The following is a 14,080-nucleotide window of genomic DNA, read 5'->3' as shown; positions in this document are numbered from 1 at the left end:
GTATAACGACACAAACTGGGATAAAAAAATAAAAATGCGGTCTCAATTCTGAATATGTACGAATGTTGGGTTTTCGATAAATAACGTATTCAAGGATACGCTAGCAAAATTCAACAGGCGACTAATTCGATCGAATCACATTCGATACGCCTCCTGTTCAATAATAAAGGTGACTAATTCGTAGTTAATACGATTAAGGTCAAATATGCTGACATATTTTTTTACAAAGTGGTAAGCTGTTAGCACTATTCTCTTGTAATTAGAAAACAACATTTAAAACAAAAAATAATATAATATAATCTATTTGAGAATTATATCTTTAAACGAAAAGCTGTTGTTGATCCCCTAATAACAAATATGTACAATCTAACAACATACACAGTAACAAATCGCGCCTCACGAGTAGAAGCGATTCACCTCCTCCAGCAGTCGGTCGATGGTACTTTCGTCGATTTGAACGAACCGCTTCGAGTTTCGGCTGAAGAAGTAAATATCACCTGTATAAATGTCGAACCAAAGCGCGTGAATATGCAGATCATGCGATTCGAGTCGTTTCTTCAAAAATCCGTACGATGCAATATTCTCGATCTGCTGCAGCGTGTTCACCTGCGACAGTTTGTCCTCGATGGCGAACTTATTTTCGGGATCAATGTAAGCCACAAATTTCCGCAGCGGAGTCTCCGACGAGAATATCAACGGCTTATCCAAGCCAACGTCCTTGAGGTTCTGGAACTTGCTCAAACTGGTGTTGGCGTGCTCGCAGAGCCACGCTCGTAACGGGGATATTCGACGGTTTTTCTAGAAAATCAAAATCGAGTTAATATCAATGAAGTAAACGTTGTAACATTAAAAAACTAACAATGGACGCAAACTCAGGATCCCGCAACTGGTACAGCAGATTCATAGCCTTGCAGTCACTGTGGCCGCATACGATAATGTGTCTGATATTGTTCACTACACAGCCTAGCTCGAGGGCGGCAGGTTCACAGCTGAAATATTCGTCCTGAAAATGTTCCGCATGCGGTATCAAATTGCCAGCGTTTCGAACCACGAACATATCGCCAACATGGGTATCCGTGTACCGGGTTGGAATCATTCGACTGTCCATACATGTGAAGAATACCGCTTTCGGCTGCGAATCGTAGAACAAATTTGTTAGTTTTGATTGGTTAGGATTGAACTTTTTTTTTAGATGTTTAATCAATCAATGTTTTTTCCTAATACCTGTCAAATTTGATCAGTATATCATACATACATTCATATACTCGTGCTATTCATAAGATACTCGCAACACGTTCGTGCAATCCTCTATTCAGGCTCAATGGTGATATGTTATCTACTAATTGATTTTCTAAAGAGTTCAGATATAAACCGTGCGCCGGATTTTCCTTGGGATGAGGGGATCGTAAGTGGGTTGCATTTATTTTTTTTTTCTTCATTTTGTGATTTTATCATTTTGACTGTAATGTTTAGAAGTACAATCATGTTTTTTTTTAATTTGTGAGCATTTGCAGCCCCAATATTTTTATTCCTTTGTCTCATATTTATGATAAACACGCAGTATACGTTTTCTGTGAAAGTTTAAATTTCCTCAATGCACGCCGTTACGAGCCAACGCGCAACCTGCCACTTGCTTTTATCGTTAATGATAATAATAGCTATCAACGCTTACCTGTGGATTGTCTCGCACTTTTTGGAACTCTTTCACCATCTGCTCACGGGTGGTGTTCCGATAGCGCATCACTCCTCGCAATATTCGCTCCATGACTCACTTCACTTATTATAAATCGATTTTTTATTTTCCTATGGTAAATCAAACATCTGTCTGGAACCCACAAGAAGGTGGCAACACTAAAGACAATGCAATCCCCAATCCGCAGCATCAGGCCCTAGACAACGCACTTATAGGTCTTCCTAGTTGCTAACAGTGATTAAATAACTCAAATTTGACAAAAACAAACGCCAGAACGAAAACATTCCGTCGTCTCGACTACTAATAATGACTCCGTTCAGCACAACCCGCCGTCCACAACTCAACAGAAATTCACTGAAAACACATCATTTGCTCTTCTCATCCGCGATTATGTTACTAACACAGCGCAACGCACGTGCTTTTGATGGAAATATATGGCGGTATACAACGACGTTGACAACTCTATAACGGAGTACAGACTTGGAAGTTTGTTAAACGAAGACTAGCGCGCTCATAGCCGTCCGCATGCCGCTGGTCAGCCTAAACACATATTTATCTATCAATTGCCCACTGTCAGCGACAATTGACCGCAGACAGAACGAAATTGAAAGTAAACAGTGTTCTTCACACTCACAGTTCACTCGCGCTCACGCAATCGAGCAAGGTCAAACAGATGGCATACATAATTCTAGTAAAAGGACTTTGACCTCTACTATCAGCACACAGAACCTCACAGAACAAGTGTACCAGGTCAACCTGGGGGACCTGGAGAAGGATGGCCACACCTGGTGGGGGTAGTAACTTTCACAGTCAATTTGTACACACTTAATTTATCTCGGAAAACTTCCCAACAGCTGATTGAGCTCGGCGAAGTTTTTAACAAATGTCAGCAATATATTTCGACGAACACTCAGCATATATATCGATTTACCGTAAACCAGCAAGTATTCACATTTCATTTGCCGAAGTTCTTGAAAATTCCGCCGAAAACTTGTAGAACATTTCGCTGAATTTATCAGCTGTTGAGTTCTCGGTAATAAAATCTGAGTGTGTAAACCTATTTTAACGATTATAATTTTAATAAGCCGTTTGGAAAAGGTATACAATTTCCGATGAACTAAAAATAGTATTGAACAAATTGTTGAGCTGTAATCATCGCGCGTTATGTCACGGGCGTTTGTGTTACTGACTACTATCTTTCAAAATCATTGGATGTCGGATGCCTATGCGGAAAATACTAAATTAAATTGAGATATTTTCTGATTGCTTTTAATAAAATGTTACAGTGATGAAGTCCTCTGTGTGAAAATCATCCAGAAAATTGGAATATCTTGCATTTTCTTCCAGAGTATATGCTCTAATCGATCGAAACTTAAACTTCACACCGAATGTTACGAAAGTCCTTCTGATATATTTTTCCCCAGACTCGGTTGAATAAATTGAACTGAAGTTACTTTTCACGGGAATTTACGTAGATTTCGGAATTTAGGGTTTTTGACGGTGATTTCACAAAAAAATTAATTTTTCTAATAATTTTTAGATAAAACGCTTCAAAACATAAATAAAAAAATCAGAACATTAATAAAAAAAAATGATCAAAAACTGAAATTTTTATTGCAAAGCAGGAATCACGACAAAAATTTACATGAAAAAAGATGCTTGATATCTTATCTGGGAGCTGAGATATTGGCATTTTCCTATGTGATGGAAAACTTTGCATTTTAAAAAATATGTTAAATAACTGTTTTATTTTGGGTGATCAAAAATAACAATGTTCAGGAAACAAATGCATTTTTGGATGCGTGATAACTTGGTAGAAAGTTTAAAAATTCGGAAAAATCTGCGAAAAAAGTTAGAACGAAAATTGTTATAGTGTCTTCTAATAGAAAACTCAATGTTGCTCGTAATATGTAAGAGATAGAAACATGATGTCTTCGGTAAAGTTTCTTGTTTTAAGATAACCTAAAACTTTGTCGAGGACACCTTGCGTCTATCTTATTCTGAATAAAAAGTAAATTTTCTAGCTCACTCATTGGTGGATTTATCACCCATTTTTCTACATTGAAAGATGCATTTTTGAGTATACTACAACTTCTCCAAACATACCTTATGGCTATAATCAACATTTGAATTACTATTCAATTAATCGCACAAAAACGGCGAAATAAATCACTGTGCAATGGAGATATTGAGCTTTCGTGGCAATATTGTGAAAATGCATAGTTTTCTATCACATGTAAAAACGCCAATATCTCAGCCCCCCGATAAGACATCAAGGATCTTTTTTCATGCAAATTTTCGTCTTGAATCCCGCTTTGCAGTAAAAATTTCAGTTCTTGAAAAAAAATTTATATGTGTTTTGAAGGGTTTTATCTGCAAGTTATGAGAAAAATTCATTTTTGTGATGTTCAATGGGCTCAGTGAGTCAAATAATCGAATGCGATGCTGATCCAAACCATGCAAAATATTCAAAAACAACCCCACAAAAATAAAAAAATATATTGAAAAATTTAGGAATCGAACAGATTTGAAAAAAGTGCAGAAGAGTGGTTTAGTAGCTTGAAAAAGTCATTTTTTATAAATCACGTTTGGGCAACCTGAAAACGATTTTTTAGAAAGTCGAAATGTTTTACAAAAATGCTATAAATAACATTATCCTTCAATTAAGGGCTGTACACCTTGACTTTTTCAACATCGATTTTTTTGGGACTGCCTAGTGAACATGTGAAATCTATCACTTCTGGTCGCTTACTTCTATCCCTACTTCTACGTGGTGCCGGCTGGGGTACGCAACGTTGGTTGACTACGCCAACAGGAAAGGAAGAACGGTGGATGCCGCACACTTCAAGATGGCAGCCCCGTCAGCGGGATATGGACCTGGTAACAGAAACAGTAACAGGATCATTGGCAACAACCTTTAGCATATAAACACGGACACGAATCGAAACGAAGAATATACTAACCCTTGTCCAGCAGAGTAAGCTGGCTTAACTTGCAAGGGAAGCTAGCTGCCTGAAGCTTGAAATCCTGGTACTGAGCAAAGTCCGTTAGCCGGGCACTGGAGAACACAACACATCATCGGGATGAGTCTTGCTCTACTATGGCGTACGAGGTGAAAATGCTACTCGAGAAAGAGGAGCTGGATTCCTACTAAACGAAAGAATAATCATGGCCAGATTTAAAACACGGGTTGAAAACCTTACTGCAAACTAGTGCTATGCGTCAACAGATGCTATCGACCTGCAGAAGAGAGTTTCTACAGCCAGCTGTACAGTGTGGTTGAGAAAATCCCGAAGGAAGACACTCAAAGCCACTTGGGCGACTTCGACGCGAAGATTGGCTCAAACAACGCGGATCTTGAACGCATCATGGGACGAGTTGAGCGAAAACGTAGAGTTGTTTACAGTGTTTTTTGATAATAACAACATTGGTAAATCGCTCTTTCACCCTAAACCAGCACGAAAATGGAAAGGGAGCCTTGTTGATGTACGTAACAAGCGCGGTGCCGACTTTCATCCGATCAGCACGTTTATATCGCTAAGATACGTCGATGCGTCGAACGTGTTCAACAAGGAGAATAAGTTGGAGGAATACTTAGGTGAAAAGGGCCTTTGTCGAAAGACTTGAATTCCGAGCCACGAATTTGCTTGCTAGTGGAACCGTCGAAGAGCAATGGACTGGCATCAAGAACGCCTTCATCGCGACAAGTGAAGAAACCCTCGGCAAAATGGATTTCGGGGGTTGTGTATTTCGGATAAAATTTGGACGAAGATCGACGAACGGAGAGAGGCGAAAACCGGCATTGGGCAAGCGCGATCCAGAGCAGCTAAGACAAATGCCCATCAACGATACGATGAACTGGAAAGGGCTGTTATACGCGCTTGCAGACGGGACAAGAAAGCCTGGACTAACTCCCTAACCGAAGAAGGAGAAAACGCCGCCAATGATGATATCCGCTTGTTGTACGATATTTCTCGCCGTCTTAGTGGTGACAGAATGAGTAGGAAGATACCGCTGCAAGAGCTACTGACTGACCGTACTGAACAGCTTAAGCGATGGACTGAACATTTCGAACAGCTCTTTCGATTTTCAAATGTCAATGACCAACGAAACCAGCAGCACTTGACGCCAATAATTCGGCGCATCAATCGCGTCAACTCCGAAGCGCCATCGCTAGATGGAATTGAGGCGGCAGTCAGAAGTATGATGTCCAACAAAGAACCAGGGATAGACTGCATCAGCTAGTCAGCAACATATGGGAAACCGCAACTTTTCCCGTTAACTGGATGCAGGGCATATTAGTCAAAGTCCCCAAAAAAGGTGGCTTAACTGAATGCGGTAACTGGCGTGACATCACGTTACCTTGTATTACTCTCTGTAAGGTAATCCCTAATTGGATCCAGGAGCAGATCGACGCTATTCGGCTGCAAGTTGGATTCCGTGCTGGCCTATCATGTCTAAACCATATCACAACGCTCCGCATTATATTAGAGCATATAATCGAATTCCACGACTCTTTTCTACTGGTGTTCGTTGACTTTGAAAAAGCGTTCGACTGACTCAACCACGGAAACATCTGGAGCGCACTTAGGAGTAGAGAAGTTCCAGAGAAGCTAGTCCATCTCATCGAGGTATTATCGTGCAAGGTGTTGCCCAATTGCGTCTTGTCCGACCCTATAGGGATTACTGCTGGTGTGAGACAGGGCTGCATTTCATCACCGTTCCTGTTTCTCATCATTCTGGATATGAGTTAGAACGATTGACAGTAGACCAAATCGAGGATTGCCTTGAAATCCTCTAACAATGAAGCACCTCAATGACCTCGTCCTAGCAGACGACATTGTCCTGGCACAACGCCGAAACGATAAGCATAGCAAGTTAGATTACCTCTCCGAATGTTCCCAGGCAACAGTCCTTCAGTCAATGTAACAAAAACTAAAGCCTGTATTACACTCTTTGACCAAGCGTCAAATATTTGGCACTTTTTGACAGATAAAAATTTGGTCAAAGATAATTGTTTGTCACTCTCCAATTTTAACATGGGGCAAACACGGGCAAACAACAACCATGATGTCAAATAAGTTTGACCATTATGACAGAAGGTCAAATACTTGACCATTAGACAAAGAGTGTACTACAGGCTTAAGTCTATGGTAGTGAACACCGAAAATCCCCTTAGGCGGCATCCATAAACTACGTAACGCTCATAGGGGGGAGGGGGAGTATGCTTGGGCGTTACGATTTGTTACACAGGGGAGGGGGGGGAGGTGAGTTCAGCGTTACGTGACGAAAAATCTCTGGAGAGACTCTCAAAAACGAGCACTTTTATCAAGGAAATCCTTCTGCAGCGTTACGTAATTTTTATGGGGGGAAGGTGTTGGCGTTACGTTTCGTTACACATGGGGGGTGGGGGTCCAAAAATTGGGTTTTTTGCGTTACGTAATTTATGGATGTCGCCTTATGCATATTTTTTTAATGATAATGATGATGAAAAAGATTTGTGGTGGAGAGTGTTGATGAAAAATCTTACGCAGCCTTATTGTGAGGGGAGAGAGGGTCGAAATTTAAAAAAAAATCCCTTTGTACACACTTAAAACTGGATCTCGAGCTCGGCAAAAAAACATCCGAGTTCACTCGGCAACTTTGGATTCAACCGGTATTTCAGCAAAAAAATGCCGGTTGCCGACAGTTATCAGATCATTTTGCCGAGACTTCGTCCAAAAAACTAAGCTTGACGAATCTCGTCTCTATTTTTTGCCGAATTTATCGTTAAACACTGTTGTTGCCGAGGTCAGCAAAAACATTACTGGTGTCTCGGCACAAATTTCACTCGTTGCCATGTTTCGGCAATACAGCTGTCATTCTCATGAACGAGTTGCCGCCATTTTTCTTAGTGAAAATTTATGCGTGTTACGGGTGAGCAAACAGGAATCGGATACAAGTTTGGCTGAAATTTGTGCAAATTACAAGTGTTTACAATCCAGTAGCCGAAAAAAATGTAGTACAGTTTGGGGGGAAGTGGCTGGAACTCAAAAAGTGTAGTTTCAAATCGTGTGAATACAATATTGTATTTGTTTTAGGGATAGGCATTAGACGTAATTTTAGATTAGATGTTTAGCTCAACGCCCTACTGGCGAGCAAGATAAAGATAAGTATTCAAGATTTAGTATAAATAAATTTCTTTACTTACTAAAACTCATCGAGCTTATAATTTATCTTTTGAAAGAACTTTGCTTACCTGATTCATAGCAAAACTATTTTCTGCGATTGGATTCCACTGAAAAAACGGCTCTTTACTGTGCCGAACATTCAGCTTATATAACCGAAAGGTCGTTGGACTGGTTTGCCGCTTCTCGGTTGGATTTGCCGAGAGTACAGTCAATTGTGTACCGCGATTCTCGGCATAAAATGACATCTGTCAAATATTGGTTTTCGGAGATTCTCGGCAAAAGAGATTCAGCCGAGATGGTTGCCGAGCACTCGGCTGTCCAAATCTCTGCACAAACAATGCCGAGATTCGGCGAAATTTTTTAAGTGTGTACTTGGCAAATGACGTCTTTCATCTTTCACCATGTAATCACGGGTATTTTGTGTTTTGCAACATAAGAACTCTGTTACTCTCACGAACTAATTTCATTTTTCACACACACTTCACTTTCATGAATCATCTCGCTTATGCATACTCAAATAACCAAAAATAATAATAGTGCTGTAACAGGTTACGACTGTTGATTATACATGGACCGTTATCACCTAAACTCGACCGATAATCGATCTAAAACGATGCATTCGATTGATTCAAGCACATAATAAAACACATAATTAAACATGACGCAGCTATCGCTTGTAGTTGACTTTTCCTATCTTCTTCCATGTATGAGCTACATAAAGTAGCATATAGAAGTTCGAGCTTGACCATGACTAGCTTTAATGTTCATAGTAATCATAAACTAAAAATACTATGTTTTTGCATGCTGCACGATATCTTTGACATTCCACGTCAAATTAACGGGTTTAAATGCGGGTTCGGATAGAATGTGGGTTTTTTTCTGTGGGTGGACTTATCACTGCGAACAGAAACTTTTGACCTATTGTGATATTCTATACTCCACACTTCATTCTATTAACTCCACTATCCCAAGTCTTTTCCCTTCCTGCCAAATCGCAATTTCTTGGAGAGACCTCAACAATCGTTCCTCTGTTTAGTTTTATTTTAAGAGGGTCTCATTATGTCAAGAGAAAGGAGACTTATCAAAACCTTGTTCCTCGTGCCAATATATAATAGTTATATGCTTTCTCTGGTTTTCAAAATAAATTGTGTATAATCAACACTGGATATTGGATCTCAAATTTACTCTGGATGCATTCTTTTAAAAATTATTTTAAACAAATAACTCTAATGGAGAATGTAACCCACTACGATGTTGAACCGTTTCAAACACAATTTTGTTCAAGAAAACAAAAACCATTTCTTAATAAAAACACGTTTATTATCTCTCAGAGTGGTTTTTTCTGATGTTTTACAAATAACTTTTTTCCCAAGGGGTTTTTTTTCTTCAGCACTTTCTATTCGTTCGTTTCCGTTGATTTTATCTTCACAGTATTGGCACTAGTCGAAAACAAATGGGGTTAAGCTAGGCTAGTTAAGATTGAATATTCAACAAAGTGATCCTTAATCAACATGGCTTAGACAATCAACAGTCGTCGAGCGAACGCGAGGAGTTGGTGAACCGAAGGACAAATTTCTATGGTTTTATACAAGTTTTTCCTTAGTACAGATTAAAGCATAACAATTCGTTTAACTAAAAACGCATAATTGTTTACAGACTATGTTTTGATTCTACTATCATGTACGAAAGGCGACCAGATTAGTTGTTCGGGTTTATCAGCTACCAGCATAGGAAATCATAGGAGCAATCATAGAAAGTATTTTTTTACAGCAACGCTCGTGCGACGCTTATGGAAGAGGGGTTACTTGAAATAAAAGTACTTCTTTTTGATTAAATATCAGTGGTACGGGTTGTTCAAATTATGGTACTGAGGCTGCTGTTGCAGCTGTTGTTGCTGCTGAAGGAACTGCTGCTGGAGTTGTTGGTGCTGCTGGTGATGTGAGTAGTAGAGGGAAGATCCACCATTGGCCACCAGCCCTGCGTGGCCAACATGTGTGGCGGCTGTGTGAATGGGGTTGCTCGAGCTTAAGCTGTTGTTGGGATTTTCCAGCTCCTCAAAATATTTCCTAGCGTTGCGGATGTTGATCAGCGTTGCCTCCGACGGAATGGAGGGATCTGACATTATCACCATAACATATGTGTTACTAGTGAACGTGTCAATGAAAGCAGCAAATATACTGTTTCGCACTTCCATGGAAGAAAACTTTGCCCCCAGTTTTGAACACGATAGCTTGAACTGCTTGATAATATTGGAGACTTTCTCGAACCGATGGCTATCCCTATGCTGCTGTCTTTGACAGTGAGAAATTACCAAAAACGTCGCCCGTTCGAAAAGGAGCACCTCATCAGCATCGACCACGCTGGCAAAATAATTCAGTGAATGCTCCAATGCTTTTACGTTTGGAATCAGCTGATAAACGATGTTGCTCCAGGCTCTGTATAATGTTTCATCCCAGATACTGGTACGAAAAGCCGTGCATTCTAGCGGTTTCGATAACCGCTTTAGATCCTCTTCGCGTTCTTTGAAAATAATATCACGCTGTTCCTCCGCCACCAGATCCATCTTGTGGACCAGACAGAAAATCTTGGCATCCGGGGAGTTCTGCAGGATGGCCTCCAAACAGGACTGGTAATAGTGCATATCTCTATCTAGCTCGCGGCTTTCCACGTCGAACACGTAGATCAACACTTCGACATTGCGAAAAATGTTATCCTTCTGGGAAGCAAAATACTGCTCCATAAATGACTCCTGGCCGCCACAATCCCACAGATTGAGCACCAGGTTGCCCAGGAAGCGCACATGTGAGTGCTCCACATCAACTAAAAGTAGAAGTATTTTTAGGAAAATATTTTTTTAATGCTAGAAAAACAATTGATAATATGGCAGCAATTTCACACACATAGATTTTCCTAGTTATGATTGAATTGTATGTCCCTCAGTGAGATATCTTCACCAGTTAAAACCAGTATTTAATTAAATTTTTTGGTGGCATCACTAATTTAAATAACTTGACATACTTAAAATCTTTAAAAAACGCAGTTGCCTTTTTTAGCTTTTTTTAAATGTTTTTACTTAGCAGCTACTAGCTACGATAGATAATTCATTTAAATATTTTATCAAACCAATAGAAATTTAACGGATCGAAGCAATCATTTCAAATCTGAAACTAAACAGTATGTGCTGACAGTATCTTTCAAAAAATCAGTATGGAATCGATGTACGAACGTTGTCGTAACAATAAATTGATATTTACCAAACTTCGTCCTCTGTCGTCTCCGAATGGAATGAATGGCCAAACTCATGACGCTCACCGTAACACAGAACTGGAAGAGTTATTTCATCGGCAAGATTCAAACATCAACGACCGCCGTACGACCCGAATGCTTACAAAAGGCACACCCAGTCCCATCAGAGCTGATCCAGATTCGGACATAGACGACACGCGTTCTGATGTAGGATCAGAAGTGTTTTCCGAAACGAGTAGCTTTTCAAAACGTAGCACAAAGCTCAATCGCCTGATTGATTTGATTCAAAATGAAAAAAGCACACCAACCCAGGCCACTACCGAGCTGGAGGCAATGCCGAAAGAGCAACAAACTTTGGATGCAACGGAAGTTGTAAGTCCTGTACCACCGGTAGCGACCACTAATCAAGCAACCGAAACCACAACAAAGATAAGTGGACTGTGTGGAAATTTTCAATGGAATCTGGTAACTATTTTGTTTGTGGCAGTGGGATTTATTATCACAGAGCTGGTGTTAAAGCAGAGCGTCAAATTGCTACTCTCAATAAAGGAGTCAACGAAAACGGTTAACAGCTTGCTGTGGAATTATTTCCAAACCATCTCAAAACCGCTGAGAACTGGTGAAAGAAGCTTGTTCGGGGGCAATAACCGACAGCGAGTTGAGCCAGAGGTGATACTAAAATTGATAGGAATAGTACCAGTTGCGGCATTATTCTCGCTCATTTATGTCATGCTTTGGTTTTTGCACATTATAAACGTAGTTCTGCTAACACAAATTAATTTCTGAGCAACGAAAGCAAGTACAATAAAGATTACTTAAAAGCTTCTAATTTATATTATTCTTATTTCTCTGCCAACGTAGAATATGCAAAAAATAAAAGCAAAATAAATACTCACTTGTCGCTCCTAGCCGTCTTGTGTCCCTTGCGATATAGTTGGCAAAAATGATCGATCGCATGCTGGTCTTCCCCGAGCCACTTTTACCCATCAGTAAAACCTGAAAAAAAATTTCGTCAGTACCTATATCTATTATCATTCTGAATCATTCATGCGAATAACGTATTAAAATCTAGTGTCCTTAACATTTCGCGTTTTACTAATAATCAACAGCTACTGAGCAGAGCAGTGTATTCTGAACTGCGTAAATATTATTACTGCAGGTTACTCACCAACACATCCCACGAAATATATTTCAGTGCATGGAACACTTTTGAAGGAAACCCTTTAATTTTTCCTATCATCCAATAGGGTTAAATCGGTTTCATCAGACAAAAACATTCCATATCACTTACCTTCTTCTTCATCTTATTGGCCTTCTGCGCAGTGTTTCCTCTGCAATCTCAATGGATTAAAGGTCCAACAAAATATGCAAACCACGGGCAAGACTCAAGATAGAATCTAATGATTCTTGCACAGCAACCTTCGGTAGACTTTTGCCGATCTGATCGACTTATGCCTGTTAAAAACTTCTTCCAATAACGAATCGAAAAATTGAGGTAATTTTTTCCTGAACTTTGTCTTCAGTATCCGTCAAACCATTCGACTTTGTGTGTCGGAGAAGATCCTGCCAGTTTCGTTTTGTTCACGTTTTCACCAACACTTGCGAGCAAGAACCCGAAGAACCTGATAAGCGATTTGACATTTACGACATTTACTCTACGCAGTCCTCATTCTTCTCATTGGCCTTCGAAGCGAGATAGAATGATACCACTAGATCCGGCGGAGTAAGAGAAATGGAGGAGTTTCTGAAATAAACAGGTTGATGAGCGCTTATACGATTTCGCTGGTGAGAAAAACGATAAAAAAATATAACCAACAAAAGATACGAGCAGTTGTGTTCCTTGCTCTTGGTTAATCTTGCATACAATACTCTGTTGCTGTTGCTGGCAATGTTTAGAATAAAATAGATTCTCTAGTAGATTTTAGATTTATAGCGAATTTCTTTATTCCACTGTGTGCGGGCAAAACTGCCGAGGGATAATAAAACGTCATCGCCATTTAAGACGCAAGTAAGAAAGAGATGCCAGATAATTGTTTACGAACTTAGCACGTGCAGTAGTGGGTTGAAGCTAACAAATTGTACAGTGCGCTTCAGGCAGCAAGTCAGGTCAAAACTGGGTCAAAATCGAGCGAACAAAGAAGGGTTTTGACAGCAGTTAGTGCGCTTCCAGGTCAAAACGAGGTGAGCTGGTGGAATAAAGAAATTCGCTATTATTAGTAATTTCATTGTACATAGTTTTAAATTTACATTTCTTTGTTACTCGTGAAAAATGCTTTTAGTAACCTCAACTGTCATTTATAATTTCACGATCATTCATAGAATTTCAGGTTTACAAGAAAAAATCAACATCCATTTGCATCATATTCAAAAGTAAGAGTAATCAAAAATTTGAATAATTTTTATCAAACTGAAAAAATAATAGATTAAAAAATATCAAATGTTGACAGAAAGCTCGGATCGGAACCGCTGATATAACGCACGTAAAAGCAACATCAATATCAGCAGGATCCGTGATACCTGTCAGTTCGTAAAATGGTCTATTCGAAAACTTTAATTTTAGTTGGCAGATGGTGTTCAACTTTGACATAGTACTACGATTTGTGGAAATAACATTTGGCGTTTGGATTGACGAGAAAAAGCTTTTAATTTTTCTATTTGAATGGCATCCTAATTAAGGTTTTAACCGTTTACCCAACTTAGAGTCTGCGTTAGAGTGCTACTTTTCAAAAGCGCGTTTTCATTCAAGACATCAGTTTTTAATAAATTCTTACAACATCAAAAAAAGGTTTTCCATTTGACAAAACCCTCATTTTTGCCATTATCCTAGAAAGGTATAGCAATCACTGGCAAAACCGAAGGTATAAAAAAGGTCTCAAAGGCCGAATGTCATATACCACTTTACTCAGTTCGACGAGCTGAACATTTTCTGTATGTATGTATGTATGTATGCACATGCACACTCAATCAGATG

The 14,080-nt window shown here is 39.5% G+C and overlaps 2 protein-coding genes across 3 annotated transcripts; both read right to left on the bottom strand.

Moving 5' to 3' along the window:
- Positions 1-272: 272 nt before the first annotated feature.
- Positions 273-2,190, bottom strand: LOC129730673 (beta carbonic anhydrase 1). The gene is made up of 3 exons (XM_055690194.1): positions 1,673-2,190; positions 860-1,132; positions 273-798 (listed from the first exon to the last, which is right to left on the bottom strand). The coding sequence occupies exons 1-3, from the start codon at positions 1,763-1,765 to the stop codon at positions 397-399; spliced, it is 768 nt and encodes a 255-aa protein (XP_055546169.1). The 5' UTR covers positions 1,766-2,190; the 3' UTR covers positions 273-396.
- Positions 2,191-9,163: 6,973 nt separating this feature from the next.
- LOC129730671 (ras-related GTP-binding protein A) lies at positions 9,164-12,780 on the bottom strand. Of its 2 annotated transcripts, none has more exons than XM_055690192.1 (3): positions 12,278-12,780; positions 12,006-12,105; positions 9,164-10,683 (listed from the first exon to the last, which is right to left on the bottom strand). In XM_055690192.1, exons 1-3 carry the CDS (start codon positions 12,347-12,349, stop codon positions 9,701-9,703), a joined length of 1,155 nt encoding a protein of 384 aa, XP_055546167.1. In that variant the 5' UTR covers positions 12,350-12,780; the 3' UTR covers positions 9,164-9,700. The 2 variants fall into 2 exon arrangements, with proteins under 2 accessions (XP_055546167.1, XP_055546168.1); XM_055690193.1 differs by having other exon boundaries at positions 12,401-12,774.
- Between the last annotated feature and the right edge of the window lie 1,300 nt (positions 12,781-14,080).

The sequence above is a fragment of the Wyeomyia smithii genome, chromosome 3 (assembly GCF_029784165.1).
Source record: "Wyeomyia smithii strain HCP4-BCI-WySm-NY-G18 chromosome 3, ASM2978416v1, whole genome shotgun sequence".
Lineage (NCBI taxonomy): Eukaryota > Metazoa > Arthropoda > Insecta > Diptera > Culicidae > Wyeomyia > Wyeomyia smithii.
Note: the sequence above shows the minus strand (reverse complement) of the source record. Positions and strands in the feature narration are given on the sequence as shown.